General features: G+C 46.2%; 1 protein-coding gene across 1 annotated transcript in view; it reads right to left on the bottom strand.

The window, feature by feature from the left end:
* Positions 1 to 16349, bottom strand: part of ccdc88ab (coiled-coil domain containing 88Ab) — a gene marked incomplete at both ends in the record, with an annotated part of 94219 nt that overhangs the window by 22109 nt on the left and 55761 nt on the right. The window contains 7 exons of the mRNA XM_083658022.1: positions 234 to 371; positions 2286 to 2464; positions 3489 to 3633; positions 3910 to 4056; positions 4332 to 4490; positions 5296 to 5377; positions 14014 to 14186. Of these exons, the coding sequence (XP_083514148.1) occupies positions 234 to 371; positions 2286 to 2464; positions 3489 to 3633; positions 3910 to 4056; positions 4332 to 4490; positions 5296 to 5377; positions 14014 to 14186 (1023 nt within the window). The remainder of the gene's footprint in view (positions 1 to 233; positions 372 to 2285; positions 2465 to 3488; positions 3634 to 3909; positions 4057 to 4331; positions 4491 to 5295; positions 5378 to 14013; positions 14187 to 16349) is intronic.

Genomic DNA, 16349 nt, shown 5'->3' with positions numbered 1-16349 from the left:
GTTTCATATACTCAGCACTTGTAGGAAGGCTTCATGGCAACAACATCAACCACAATGTGAGCAATAAAACTACAGTTTGGAAGGGAGGTCAATTGCTGACGTCATTTACAGGACAGCAGATGATTTAATTTACTGTAATAATGTGCCATGCAGGAAAGCGTGCGTGTGTGTGTGTGTGTGTGTGTGTGTGTGTGTGTGTGTGTGTGTCTGTGTGTGTGCGTGCGTGTGTGTACCTGTCTCTCGGAGTTCTCTCGGAGTGTTTCCAGAGTCTTCTCCAATGAGGCCTTCTCCTTCATCAGGTCAGTGCTGAGCGACTCTGCGCCGCGGAGAGACTCTCTGTCTGATGTCAGCTCGCTCTCCAACTGCTCCAGCTGTGCACGCACACACACACACACACGCACGCACACACACACACGCGCGCACACGCACGCACACGCACAGAACGATAATCAATTAAGATAACATTTGTAAATTCTGGACCATAATTTCTCGATTGGATTTGAATGTTTTGGTTGTTATTCCATTATGATCAATTGTAGAGGTTGGGTAATGACCATCAAGACCATTATTATGCTATGTGTACATAGCATTTTTAAATGACATTTATTGTTCCATACATTTCTAGACTTGCATAGCAAAACCTGAGTCTCGCCAATATGCAGCCCCAAAGACATCCAAAGTCTGGGCCTGCCCAGTGGGAATAACGATGCCAGAAAAAAACCCAAAGCATTGAAGGTAGCTGTCACCGAGGCTAAACGCTGGGGTGCTGGGTGATAAGAGGGTACATTGCTGTCACCATGGGGTTCATCACAAGCCATCATCAGGTTGTGTACGTCCCATACTGAAGGGCTAATGAGTTTTTCAGGGAGACAGAGTGAGACGCACAGAGCAAACTTTCAGTTTCACCACTTCTGTCTCCTATCTCTGCTTCTACTGATTCAGCACGTCCATATGCTTATTGATCGCGCACATTCAACGTTTGGATAATAAGCACTTTTTGTATATATAGATGCTCGCTAAGTGAACCCTAGACAAGTCGGTGCAATTATTAACCCATGCTATACTTTAGCTACTTAGAATACAACGCGCACGCACGCAAGCCCGCACGCACACACAGAAGACTGTTTCTATTGTTCAAGTCTACCAGCTGCATTCGCGTCTTTATGTGTTTTGCTCTGGACTCTGCGCCACCCAGAGTTTAATGTCTCACTCTGTGAGAGGAAAACACATTTCCATGCTTTTCGTATTCAGGGGGCACAGAGAGAGAGAGGGAGAGAGAGAGAGGGAGAGAGAGAGAGAGAGAGAGAGAGAGAGAGAGAGAGAGAGAGAGAGAGAGAGAGAGAGGCTTCTGTTTCTGAAAATAGCTGAGAGGCTTCTCTTAGTGAGGGGCGTTCCAGTGTCAAACACTGGATAATCAAATGCTATGCAGCGCTGCTGGATTTACAGCTTGGCTTTCATCCTCCTATCCACCCCTCTCTCTCTCTCTCTCTCTCTCTCTCTCTCTATCCTCTCTCTCTTTCTCTCTCTCTCTATCCTCTCTCTCTCTCTCTCTGTCCTCTCTCTCTCTCTATCCTCTCTCTCTCTCTATCCTCTCTTTCTCTTTCTCTCTCTTTCTTTCTGTTGCCTTGTCCTTTCTCCTGCCATTGAGTGAGAGTGTCTGGAAGCCGAGTGTTTAGTGATATATGAGAGAGGGGGCGGGGCCCAGATGCTAATGTGAGTGGGTTGGTGCTGAATGTGATGAGGGATAGAAACGTATACAGCACTTTCAAACAAGTTAAAAACAGTGCTGCAGAAAAAGACAAAAAATGGAGAACACGGTTTATAAACCTTAATAGACATATACTGTTGTACTATATATACTATTAATCCATTTACCTAATACCTACACACTGATGCATCTCTCTCTCTCTAGTCTCTAGTACCGTAGTATTAAAAAAAAAACTTGTAGGCCTGTACAAGCCGTTTCATTCTAACTAGTTTGGACCATGTTTAGTTGCATCCTTATAGAGCAAACTGGACTTTCCAGAACGTGCATCTATCCAGCCTCAGTGCCTGATACCCTCTCAGAGCTTTACAAGCTATTAATAAGTCATATTTCTCGTGATGCAAATCTAATTTTACGGGCTGTGTTGTGAAGAATTGCAAAACAAAATGTACCTCTCTTGAGGAAACAATTCTCGATGCCGACTATTTACCCAACCCTTTCTGCAGAAGCAAATTGGGAAATCAGTTACAATCTTCTTTCGCAAACCTTTTATATATATAGCACAAGCTCCATTGCTTACTTTCTTGGTCAGTCTCTGGTTCTCCTGGCTGGCTTTGGCCAGTTTTCCCGAGGCGTCCTGCCCGGCCCCTCCTTTGAGCTCCTCCACCGTCTTCAGCAGGGTCTGGTTGTCTTTCTCCAGCTTCAGCAGGCGGCTGGACGTCAGCTCGTTCACCTCCTCGCCCAGAGACTTCTGAGGCGCTGCAGGGGGGACCACAGTACATTCATAAATCATGCTTTTTAAGAAAGGATTCACACAAACACATCTGTGCAAAAAATGCAATAAGCAAAAAAGAAGCACCTAATTGTCTATTATCATTATATCAAGTCAATACTCAATACCATTAAACGAGTCAATTAAAATATCTAATTATACTACACAACATCTGCCATCCTTAAACCTTTTAACTGCTATTTTAACAAACAAGGTCTTTATCCAGATCCCTGGCTAGTTAACCCTCTTAGCCGTCTTCATAATCCAAACTCACAGATTATCCTCCAGGGGCCACTGACTATTAATTACAGGACTTAACCGAGTGGAGAGAAAACCCAGTGGAAGCTGGCAAAGGTCTAAAGCACCGGAGTCTGGGGCCGGGGAGGAAGCCAGGGCTAAGAGCCACAGGCCAGAGTCTGCTCTGTTGGCCATCTGAAGCCTCCAGGTCCGGCCCAACCTCTCTAGTTCCCTGACCTGTCTTCACTACCTGCTCACCTCAGTTAAAACGTCAGCAGAGTGATCTTTCAAACCGACCCCAACCTCTCCTCCTTTCCGATCCTCTACCTCCTCAACCTTTCCTTTATCACACCTCTTTATCTCCTCGTCCAGTGGTTTTCAAATGTCTTCAAGTCAACGACCCCTAAACTGATGCAAATTAAACGATCAGACGCTCGTCTGATAAGATCTTCGCTTTGAGATGTTTTATTACAGAAAGGGTAAGTTCTGTTATTGTGTTACTTATGGATGGAACTATAGTGAAAATAAATTATTCCCCTTTTACCTGGGGACCCCCTGGGGCCCCACTTTGAGAACCACTGCCCTAGTTTTTTACTCATGCCTCTCAATTTACACACAGAAACCTGGATCCTTGACTCCTCCTGACCATCCACCCATCTTTCCTTTCACCCGATCTTCTCCCCGTTCCTCCCCTATCACCACACTGCAAACCCAGGTTTTCGGCAATCCAGTCATGCTCTCGCTCTCCTCTTCTCCACTCCTTAGCCTTCTTACCCTCGGCCAGATCGGGCGTCTTGGACAGTTGCTCCAGCTCCCAGCCCAGGTGCAGCGACTCGTCCATGCTCTGTTTCTGGGCCATCTCCAGCACCAGGTTCTCCTCCAACAGCTCCTCCATGCGCTTGCGGTCCATGTCCCGCTCCTGGTGACGGCAGATACATGTGAGGTGTTTCCAACATCTCAGGAAATAGTCGTAACATGCATGAAAACTGAAATGAATACATGTTGGACACACAAATGCTGAGATGTCCCCGTTCTTTCATTTAATTTGTTTCACTCTATCTCCACTACCAACTGCAGGCTCCTGATGCATAGATCTAATCACTCTCTCTGTGCACTCCACTCTCCCTCCATCAATCGATCCATCTAGCCATCAGTCATCTATTGATTCATCCATCCATCCATCCACCCATCTCACCATCTCCAGGTCATGCATCTTGGACTTGAGCTGCAGGCTCTCCTTCTCCAGGAGGTGCAATTTGTCCGACCGCGACCTGTTCCCATCCAGCTGCTCCTCCAGCATGGTCTTGGTCTCCAGCAGGACCTGGTTGTCCTCCTTCAGCTCCTACACAAACAACCACCACATCAACACACAACACTAGTTAAAGAAAACTCTCCCCGCAAGAATCACTGTAACTTCTATAAATTGTAACATCATCACAATTATGTTTTGGATAGAACCTCTTGAAAAAAGATAGTATTAACATTGTTTTTGTTTTTATTATCAATACAATCAGTACTATCAATAACAGTAACAGTAGAATGAACAGCAAACGTAATCATAAATCAATTGGCGCTATATATATACACTATATTGTGTGCGTGTGGGTGTGCGTGCACCTCGACTCGGGCCTTGTAGAACTCGATGTCGTGAAGTCTCTCCTTGTATCGGCTCAGCTCGCTCTCCAGTTTGTCCACGCGGACGGCTTTCTCTCGGAGCGAGTCCAGCTCGTCGCGGTACGCCCGGGCCGACCGCGCGTCCGACAGCAGCTGGTAGCTCTGCAGCAGCCAAACACACAGCGAGCACGGACATGTGGACATGTGTTCTATGTGTACATTACGCGCCTATACATTACTATACACTGTCTGTCCGTGCATGGAAAACCTGCCTCTAAATACAGACTCACACAAAAGCATTCACACAGAGAAGGACAGGAACACAGAGGACAGGAACAAAGAGACACCGTTGTACGCACAGATGCACACGCACACACACACACACACACACACACACACACACACACACACACACACTCACAGTCCTCTTTCTAAGTCAGTGGGGTCATTAACGCTGGCTTTCATCTTCTACGGTGAGTAGATTAGCTATGAACCACTAACATCTGAGCCACTGAGACGTGTCTGTTTCATCAACAGATGAGAAAGAGCAGACACAAACAATCTTTCAATCGTGCACGCACACACACACACACTCACACACACACACACACACACACACACACACACACACACACAGCCTGATCTCATCCACATTGTTTACTGCATCCAGCCAGCCAGCCGCCCGCTCTAAATCAAAAGCCATGTCAGTCTGTTGCTAAGCTAAAGATAGCTCTAACAGCTCTAATAGCTCATAATGAGCTACGGCCGTTTGCTGCTGCTCACAGCCTGGCAGCACAGCAAACACAAAGCACTGAGTACAACAACTAGAAAGAGGGCAGAGCAGGTGTGTGTGTGTGTGTGTGTGTGTGTGTGTGTGTGTGTGTGTGTGCGTGTGCGTGTGCATGTGCGTGTGTGCATGTGCGCGTGTGTGTGCGCGCGTGTGTGTGTGTGTGTGTGTGTGTGTTACCTCTTGCTGAAGTCTCTTGAGCTCCACCTCCATGTTCTCAAGCTCCTGTCTGGTGTCCAAAAGCTGCTCACTCTTCTCCTCTCTGAAAGAGCGAGGAGAGGGGAGACAGAGGAAAGGGGAGAGAGAGGAGAGAGAGGGAGAGAGGGGAGAGAGAGGAGAGAGAGGGGGAGAGAGAGGGGAGAGAGAGGGGAGGAGAGAGGGGAGAGTGGGAGAAAGGGGCAGAGAGGGGAGAAATGGGGAGAGAGAGGAGAGGGGAGAGTGGGAGAAAGGGGGAGAGAGGGGAGAAATGGGGAGAGAGAGGAGAGGGGGGGGGAGAGAGGGGGAGAGAGAGGAGAGGGGAGAGAGAGGGGAGAGAGGGAGAGAGAGGAGAGTGGGAGAAAGGGGGAGAGAGGGGAGAAATGGGGAGAGAGAGGAGAGGGGGGAGAGAGAGGGGGAGAGAGAGGAGAGGGGAGAGAGAGGGAGAGAGAGGAGAGTGGGAGAAAGGGGGAGAGGGGAGAAATGGGGAGAGAGAGGGGGAGAGAGAGGAGAGAGAGGAGCACAGAGTGGCACAGTTAGCGCCATGAACCACAGAGAGTAGAACCGCTAAACTCTACAAGCTACACAAATCTATCTATCTATCTATCTTTCCATCCATCTATCTACTATGTTTTTGAACATTACCAATCTTTAATCTGTCAGTCAACATTGGGAGTCAAACTAGCAGTTACTGCTAGTTACTAGCTAGTTACCAATGCTGTTACTTGCAGAGTCAAACTATCTGTGGGTATCTATACAGAAGGCATAACTATCATTATTTTAATCTGTCCTACTTTTCTTTCATATGAGTCAACATGTTGGATATGAAGGAGGCCATCTCTCTCTTAAACATTCATTCATCGTATGGGTGATGATGGATCACAAAACAAAGAGACGTTCAAAAAAATGTCAAGTTTAAAAAGAAAGAAACAAAGAAAATCAAATGTATCAATATTGACTATTGACACAATAAAGTATTACAAAAAAACATGTATTAATCAATTCCAGGTACTATTTGTGTTCCAAAGTTGATGGATTATGGTATTGAACCCTTTTAGTTCAGTTGAGTTTAACAGCAACACATCAAGCACACATGTTGATTCTGACATGCATCAATCAACCCACTAAGCAGGTTTCTTTACTTACAATAGCCCAGTGTGCCTAGTGTGTTTAGTCCAGTGTGCCTAGTGTGTTTAGTCCAGTGTGCCTAGTGTGTTTAGTCCAGTGTGCCTAGTGTGTTTAGTCTAGTGTGTTTAGTCCATTCAGCTCAACTACCAATAAACAAGATCCTGTTGCTGGACATGATCACACAGCGACAAATACACAACTGTTGTGTTGTATTCTAACCTTGTGACCAGTTCAGAGTATGCAAATAAGTATGCAAAACTGCTAACTGCTTGCATCAAAGAGGCTCAACCCCTCTGCTACACTGATAGAACGACTATAAGACCAAATAACAGAGAGAGAGAGAGAGAGAGAGAGAGAGAGAGAGAGAGAGAGAGAGAGAGTGTCTACATAACATCTGGTTACCAGTGGCATATCAGCCTTAAACATCACACTCCCTCTCACCCACACAGTTCTGTTCCCTTACTAATAGCAGTGTGTCATGCTACTGAACACTCTCCTATATAATTTGTTTAAATACAGAAGCAGATAAATGGGGCAGCCTGATGCTTGAGAGAGAGAGAGACAGAGAGAGAGAGAGAGAGAGAGAGACAGAGACACACACAGAGAGAGAGAGAGAGAGAGACAGAGACAGAGAGAGAGGAGACGATTTTTGAAATGCAATGTTAAAATTGGGATTAAGGTACAGGTACAGGTAAGTAGGTGCATGTGTCGGAGGAAGCATGGTGCTAGTCTCGGCTCTCCCCAGATTGGCAGAGGGTGGAGCAGGGATCATCCGGCTTGCCTTCGGAAATCAGCAAGCTGACATACTGCTCTTATTAGGCTATCACAAGATCATTTCGCCAGTTTGCTTTAATGTGCGCGAATGATTAGATTATGCCCGCTGGAACATTAAGCAACGTGTGTAGGCTACACTTCGCCCATGATTGAAGGACCGCTGTCGCGGAAAATGACTGGAGCCGTTTCCACTTGCGTCCCCTTAAGAGCATACCGCTCTTCTGACTGGATCGAAACTGGTGAAATGTCGGGGACGACGGGGTCGCGCTTATACCGGCACGGCGCCTTTCCCACATACAGGCATTACACCACGTTCCGGTCATTTTGCGGTACAAAGCGCATGTGGGAAAAGGGCTTAGGTCAGTCCCACCAGCAGCTGTGCAGGACACAGGGTCCAGCTGATCACTCTGTCAGTCCCACCAGCAGCTGTGCAGGACACAGGGTCCAGCTGATCAGTCATGTCAGTTACATATTCACTACTGTACGTCATCAGTGTTTCCATCTCCCATTTTACACGTTAACTTTTTAACGGAAAAGGCAAAAACCACCTCAGGCGAGCGTAACAACTTTTTTCCCGAAACTGAGAAGTTTTTTCTTTCTCTCAGAATGTTGCCGTCATCAACCTTTTCTAATATACATCAAAATGCACATTAAAATATGTTGATGGAAACATGACTACAGACTGCAGGCTCTTACTGTAGAGGAAGAATGTGCCACCACTTTGAAGAGAAAGGACTGCATTCCTGACATGCTCTCCTGTGTGTGTGTGTGTGTGTGTGTGTGTGTGTGTGTGTGTGTGTGTGTGTGGGTGTGTGTGTGTGCGTGTGTGTGTGTGTGTGTCTCTGTGTGTGTGTGTGTGTGTGTGTGTGTGTGTGTGTGTGTGTGTGTGTGCTCGTGTGTGTGTGTGTGTGTGTGTGTGTGTGTGTGTGTGTGTGTGCGTGCGTCTGTCTGTGTGTTTGTGTGTGTGTGTGTCTGTCTGTGTGTGTGTCTGACAAACTGTTTGCTCCGCTGAACATCTGATGGCCTATTTGATTACAGCCCTCTGGTGAGCACCTTGGGGTGAATCTCAATAAAGAAAGGACATCCTTGCTCCCTTTCTTTCCATCTCCTATTTCCTCCAGTGGCTAAAAGACTTCAGGAGATGAGAGTTGATATGCAGACAGGATGTTCCTGCATCCCCATCTGTTTTGGTCTCATCAGATAGAAAGATACACACACACATACACACGTACACACACACACACGTACACACACACACATCCCCCTTCCCCAAATCACAAACACCTGTCAACTCTAGCATGACAGATGAGCTTGGGGCTCACATTATGGATGCAGCTGCCTCTACTGCAACTATGAGAATGAATTAACACATTTGCATCTATGCCCACACACACACACACGCCCGTGCGCACGCGTGCCTGAACACACACACACACGCACGGGTGCACGCATGCCTGAACACGCACACACACACGCCCGGGTGCACGCGTGCCTGAACACACACACACGCCCGGGTGTACGTGTGCCTGAACAGACACACACACACGCCCGGGTGCACGCGCGCCTGAACACACACACACACACACACACACAGCTATATTGGTGAAAACCTCCACTGGCAACGTTCATTAATCCCTGCCTTAAAATGCCTAACCTTTACCCTGACTAGATAAATATATATTTCAAATATATATATATTTATTATATATATACTGTATATATATATAAATGTATCTATATATATTTATAATATGTAGATTCTATCCTTAAGCCCAAGTCTAAGCCCCTAACCTGCAAATAGACCCTCGTCAAACTCAGAACCAACTACAAGTCCTCACTTTGAAGGATGTGTCCCATGTCTCCATGTGGTTCACATAGAAAAACAAACATAGAAGAGCACACAGTTTAGGTGGACTGAACTCAACACAACACAAACACACACACACACACACACACACACACACACACACACACACACACCTCTATGTTATTGTGCAGCGTAGAGATATACAGCTAGAATAACAGATCCTGTCATCAGCCATCCAGCCTCACCTCAACAGGAAACAATTTAGTACCACCTGGAGCTGGCTCAGCCTGGCCTATACAGTACAGTACAGTACACACACAGACACACACAGACACACACAGACACACACACACACACAAACACACACAAACACACACACACACACACACGCACGCACAAACATCCAATCTTATTGACCTACAATATATCAATAGAACTCAGACCAAAGGCAGTAAAGGTCCATTTGGGACGAGCGTCTAGACGAGGCTCCAGAGATGTAGTGATTCCTCGCTCGCCCAGCGTTACGTAGGGAGAGAGACGCTGTGTGTGGTTGAGTTTGAAGAGACTGGAGGAGAAGCTGCAGAGCCACAGTAGCTTTAACAGGAGGATTAACAACACACCACAGAACACAACCCCCAAGGCTCTGACTGAACCTGGTCTGTTACACACACACACGCAAACATGCACAGACACACACACGCACGCACACATGCAAACATGCACAGACACACACACGCACGCACACACGCACGCACGCACACACACACACACACACACACAAGCTCAGCACGTCTTTTATGGTTACGAGTTCAAACTGGGCTTTGGCATCACATGACGATAGCGCTGTACCCCCGCAGACCGCACACAGTACTGCAGCAACAAGTAAACAACGCCATAGCAACCAACCAACAATCTAAATCAACTCCTCGGCTTGGTGATCACTGCTGTTTGGGTCGAGGCAAGAAAGCATCAACAAGTAGGTCAGGGAAGTATAAAGGAGAGGCCTACAGCAATGGATGCCAGACCTTCTCACAGGACAAGAACCTGATAAAGAGACTTGATGCTCATCTCGAGACAGAAACCTCATGAAGGCATGCTGCTTCTACTGTTGTCATGTGAAGACCAACCACAGTTTGGCCCACGGTCCACTTTGAGATGCAACCTATTGATTAAGAAATGCTGGCCTGCAATTCACCCTCACAGTTCTGTTAAGGACACAACTTCCCACTGAACTCCACTGCAAAATCTGGCAGCTCAATAACGCCTTGCTTTTCGTAACAACATAGCTAGCTACCATGCTAAATTCAGCATAAAGATGATCCACTTATTGGAATACATTTCACACTTTTACAATCGGGTCACAAGACCATTTTCATTCTTGCAATGAAATACACCACGAACGGCCGTAGCAAGCGTTGCAAAGTGCAACCGGACTAGCCTGCAACATCTGTCAGGTCAACCTTCAATAAACAGTTCCCATTTCCAAGGAAGACCCTCATAGGAACCCACTGAAAAAAGTCAGTGAGACAGCTTTTACTCAAAACAGCTTGAAATAACACATGGTTATAGCAAGTTGAATGGATTTTTTTGACAATTCAAAGCACTTCCAAAAATACACTTTCTATTGGCAAAAGCATCCAGAGGTTCTGGTCATTTTTAGGCTGCGTGTTCACCAGAGATGGGAAAAGTACTGACATTCTGTACTTGAGTAGAAGTACAGTTACTTGTGTAAAAAACTACTCTGGTAAAAGTAGAAGTACTGATTAAATTATTTTACTCAAGTAAAAGTAAAAAAGTACAGGCTCTGAAATGTACCCGAGTAAAAGTAAAAGTATTTTTACTGTATCTTTCTGAATGACTGAACCTCACATCATAGAATATAATTTGAGGATAAAAGATCCCCTACAAATGTTTTACACATCTTAAAACTCTACTTTAAATAGTGTGCTATGGTTTTTCCACACAAAAACCCCCCCATTAAAATCATATCTAGTCCTCCCTCATTAATATTTCCATGATATATGAATGTGCAAATAGTTAGACAAGTTTAACTGCTGGATACAAGGTGTCCCTTACAAAGTGCAGTATCACAATACTCGAGACTGATATGATACTGAGAGACTGAAGGAACTGAATGTCCACAGGTTGATCACATTCACAAATTCAAGGTTTATTATTAAGACAGAACTGTCTCTGGTGTTAGAAGAACACCACCATATTCCATATTAGCTGAATGTTGACAGTGCACAAACTGAATGTATGTATTAGAACAACAGCATAAGGGGCCATGCACGCAGGGAGCGGTTATTTAAAAAATAATGCTTGGAAAAGCCAGATTATTGGCAACTCTGGCAGCAGCGAGATGAAAATCCTCCTCTCCTGGGAGAAGACTCGAGGTGGGAGGAGTGAAGAGGAGCAGGGCACTTTTCCTGTTAAACTTTCCTCAGCTAAAAAAAACACCACCAGCTTTTAAACGCATGAAATGCTTCTTGAAAGAGATGCGCGCTAAGCGCGTATTTATAGAGAATGAATTGCAAAAAGAGGAGCGCTAATAAGTGCTGGCTGTCTGCACGGCTCCTAATGTCTGCGTGTGTCTCCCCTCAGAGAAAAACCGTGTTTCTCTGCTTTGTCCACGCCCCGGAGGAGTGCCAAGTCATACTATTGGCGGAGCTGGAATGAGCTTTTATCAGCAGCGCTGGGAAACTCATCTATTACTGCTCCGTTCTCCCGTTTCTACTCGTTTTTAAATTACATTCTCGTGCATTTAAACAAAAGTAACGAACCTGTTTTGAAAATGTACACAAGTAAAAGTACAGATACTTGTGTTAAAATGTAACGAGTAAAAGTAAAAAGTCGTCAGAAAATTAAATACTCAAGTAAAGTACAGATACTCGAAAAATCTACTTAAGTACAGTAACGAAGTATTTGTACTTCGTTACTTCCCATCTCTGGTGTTCACCTAGCTTCTTCTTCTGAGCTCCAGCATACTTTCCTCATTAAAAGCAACAGGAAGTGTCCACAAGGAGCACAAAAGGCGGCCGCTCCAGACATGCGATGGAGCTGGCGTTTAATTTTTTCCCGTCAAGAGTGGATCGCTTTCAGAAGCTGAGAAATATGAAACTTCAGAAAAGTGCTCGGTGACGTGAAATTATTTCTCGAGCCGGGCAATGGAGAAATTGGATGCTGTCGTAGGCCAATCAGTGAATTGACGTTACTGTAACAGCGATCATAAAGGCACTATGGATTATACCGGACATGTATTGGAAATATCTGCCATCTAGTGAGCCTTGCTTGTTCTACAACACTGTACTGTTAGTACTGCTAGAAGTGCTGCTAACGTTGCATGACTTGAACCAGGTAGTAGCTGGTGCGGCTGCAGGCTGGTAAGCTAGCAGGAGACGTTAGCATCCTGCTCCTCCTCCAGGAAGCACCTTCTCCACTCCAGAAAGACGCTTACAAACGCTTTGTCCACACGCAGCCTTCTCAAAGTCAGATCTTCTCAAAGTTAGATCTTGTCAAAGTCAGATCTTCTCAAAGTCAGATCTTCTCAAAGTCAGATCTTCTCAAAGTCAGATCTGCTGATGTGTGACAATGTTTCCCCTTTAATAAACTTTTAATGATCACATCAAAACGAGGCATGGAGTCAGCAGAAAGTGGAGACGAGAGCATGATTGAAATCTGACACGGGATCAGTTTCAGGTGAGGCTGAATCCTGAAAATGTTTTGGAGCAGAGAGGATATACAGGCAGCAGACTTGATGGATGCACTTACAACAGCAGACCCAAACAAAGCACTTCAAAGTCTCACTTCAATCAGCAGTGACCTCAGGATGCCGGCGCCGGCCCATCTATTCAGTTAGATATTATGTCTGTGCAGCAGTGAAATGTACTAATACTGACCAGCACTGACCATTAGGCCTGTGTCTGGCCTAGTGGCTTATAGCACTTTAAAGAGGAACTTCTATTATTCATGGGTACAATTTAAAAGGCTTTTCCACGGTATGGTGTGTGTGTGTGTGTGTGCGCGTGTGTGTGTGTGTGTGTGTGTTGTGTGCGTGCGTGTGTGCGTGTGTGTGTGTGTGTGTGTGTGTGTGTGTGTGTGTGTGTGTGTGTGTGTGTGTGTGTGGTGTGTGTGTGTGTGTGTTGTGTGTGCGTGCACAGAGCTGCGGTCTCATGTGAGTAATCGAGATGTCGGGGAGGAAATGGATTGTTGTTCTCCATCAGTCTTCCTCTCTCTGCACCGCCGTCCACTGTTGTTCCTGCAGCTTCCTGTTCCAGTCCTGATGTCAAAACTACCACTAAGGTTTATGATTTAATGTTCAGAAAGTGAGGGAGGGATGATATGCTTTGTTATGGATCTAAACAAAAGTTTGGAGATTTTTGTTATGAACTATTTCACTTCCACTGTCTTTCCAAAACACTCATAACAGACACAGCAAATCAACCATCACACAAACAGATGTGCAAGTGCAAGTCATGATGACCATGAGGACCAATGACATCATCTTAACTTCTGATAACTAGCCAATGAGGATCCGCTATTTACAGTTCCCTCTAAGAATTGCAAATAAAACGTAATGACAGTGAGAGAAGTGGCAATGGGGAAAAAAGGGAACTAGCAAATGAGATTAGTGTTTACGGTTTCTGTCTGAATCCAGCCAATTAGGTTTTGGTATTTACACGTCCTTGTTCTTTGCCTGATTCTAACCAATGAGATTGAAGTGGGCCTACTTAAGGTAAAGTTATGGATACTGCGGTGTGTCCGGTGTTCGCGGTGCGGGGGTCTGTGCACCGAGTGCCGCCCTGCTGTCAAAAAATGAAACTCCACAAACGCCGCGGTCAGTTCCGAGGCTGATTGGCTAATGGTTGCTATGTTATTTGGTTACTAGGGAAGTATTGTCTTCATGCAAACTGACAACTGATTCTCTCTGATTCTGTCCCCTTCAATACATACTTATTGTCTAACTGATAACACGGTTGCGTTACTGTACTTACAGTTCCTGTCGCAGCCGTCTGATCTTGGCCTTGGCGTCGGCCAGCTCCACAGAGAGGTGCTGTCGGCTTTCTGTCCTCCTCATGCTGGGGGAGTCGTTAGGAGACTGGACAGGACAGGGAGCGAGGGGAGACAGCTGGACACAGTCCCTCTCCTGGGTCAACTCCACTATGGTCTGGATGGAGAGAGAGGAGAGAGAGAGAGAGAGAGAGAGAGACAGAGGAGAGAGAGAGAGGGGGGAGACAGAGAGGAGAGAGAGAGAGGGGAGAGAGAGAGAGACAGAGAGGAGACAGAGAGGAGAGAAAGAGAGGAGGGAGACAGAGAGGAGAGAGAGCGAGGGGAGAGAGAGAGAGAGAGGAGACAGAGAGGGGAGAAAGAGAGGGGGGAGACAGAGAGGAGAGAGAGAGAGGGGAGAGAGAGAGAGAGGAGACAGAGAGGAGAGAAAGAGAGGAGGGAGACAGAGAGGAGAGAGAGAGAGGGGAGAGAGAGAGAGAGAGAGGAGACAGAGAGGAGAGAAAGAGAGGGGGGAGACAGAGAGGAGAGAGAGAGAGACAGAGAGGAGAGAGAGACAGGGGGGAGACAGAGAGGAGAGAGAGAGAGGGGAGAGAGAGAGAGAGGAGACAGAGAGGAGAGAAAGAGAGGGGGGAGACAGAGAGGAGAGAGAGAGAGACAGAGAGGAGAGAGAGACAGGGGAGAGAGAGAGAGAGAGAGAGAGAGAGGAGACAGAGAGGAGAGAAAGAGAGGGGGGAGACAGAGAGGAGAGAGAGATAGGGGGGGAGACAGAGAGGAGAGAAAGAGAGGGGCGAGACAGAGAGGAGAGAGAGAGAGGGGGGAGAGACAGAGAGGAGAGAGAGAGAGGGGGGAGACAGAGAGGAGAGAGAGAGGGGGGAGAGACAGAGGAGAGAGAGAGAGGGGGGAGACAGAGAGGAGAGAAAGAGAGGGGGAGAGACAGAGGAGAGAGAGAGAGAGAGGAGACAGAGAGGAGAGAAAGAGAGGGGGGAGACAGAGAGGAGAGAGAGAGAGAGGGGAGACAGAGAGGAGAGAGAGAGAGGGGAGAGACAGAGAGGAGAGAGAGAGAGAAATAAATGGGTCAAAGAGCAGAGTTATGGGTGTGAGGAGCAACAACAACCCTATAAGACCCCAATAAATCTAAATGCAGGGTATTATTGCAAGAGTCCTCTTATAGAAATCTGTTCCAGGCTTTGAGAGAGCCAAATGAAAACAGATACAGGCTGGAGGTCCTAACAAAAGACAAAAGGAAGTATAGCCACCAAGAAAAGTTTGAATCCACGTGTTCCCTGCAGAACTGTCTGTCACCAGTGTGTTGATTGTAGGACTGGGATAGGATTTGATCATGTGACTAGTAGAAATGACTTAAATTGCCAGATAAGACATCATCCATAGACCCTTCCCCCAAATCCAAACAGAGACATGCATCAGCACAGTGGTTTTCAACCTTAGGTATCGCGACCCTAAGTGGGGTCGCCTGGAATTCAAATAGGGTCACCTGGGAAAAAATATCTTTGTTTGTTTTTTGTTGTTGTTGTTTTTTACACACCAGACACAATCTTTTTTTTTAGTTCCGAGTGTGAAAGATTTCAGTTTTGTTCTCTTGGGTGACACCTATGGCAATGAGTGGTAATTGCAGGTGAGATCCAAACAGTGTTGCGTTACTAATGTCACATGTCACTATATACTGCAATGGCTTCCATCAAAGGACCATAGCCTCAATCAACATTGTGAGTGACTCTTATTTTATTTTTTTATTTAGATTAAAATCTTTGAGATTCTAAAACTTTAAATCAGGATTCTGAGATTAAAGTCAGAATTCTCGATGGTGTACCGGCATTTGAATGTCTCGGGTCCCTAGATCTTTGTGATGTCAAAGTAGGGTCACAAGCCAAAAAAGGTTGGGAACCCCTTTAGCATGAGCACAAAGAAGCCCCGCCCCCCCACGCCGACACACAGCCCATTCTCATCTAGTGCCCCCGCATGTGGGGAGATGGGATTTTAATTGAGAGCGGCTGGACTACTCCAAGTTAATCTGGAGGCTATTAGAACTCCTGACACAACACACACACACACACACACACACACACACACACACACACACACACACACACACACACACAGAGCAGCTATATCAGTCCAGGGCATCTGCACCCTATGGGTTGGAAACCTAGCTAATGACGCATAGACTCAATCTTGGCAAAACCACACACACACACACACACACACACACACACACACACACACACACACACACACACAGACACACACACACACACACACAATGAGATAGTTAACAGTTTGGACCCTTCCTTCCTGAGGCAGCTCT

This window comes from Poromitra crassiceps (genome assembly GCF_964638095.1).
Source record: "Poromitra crassiceps genome assembly, chromosome: 22".
NCBI classification, from domain to species: domain Eukaryota; kingdom Metazoa; phylum Chordata; class Actinopteri; order Beryciformes; family Melamphaidae; genus Poromitra; species Poromitra crassiceps.
This window is presented reverse-complemented; position numbering and strand designations above follow the sequence as displayed.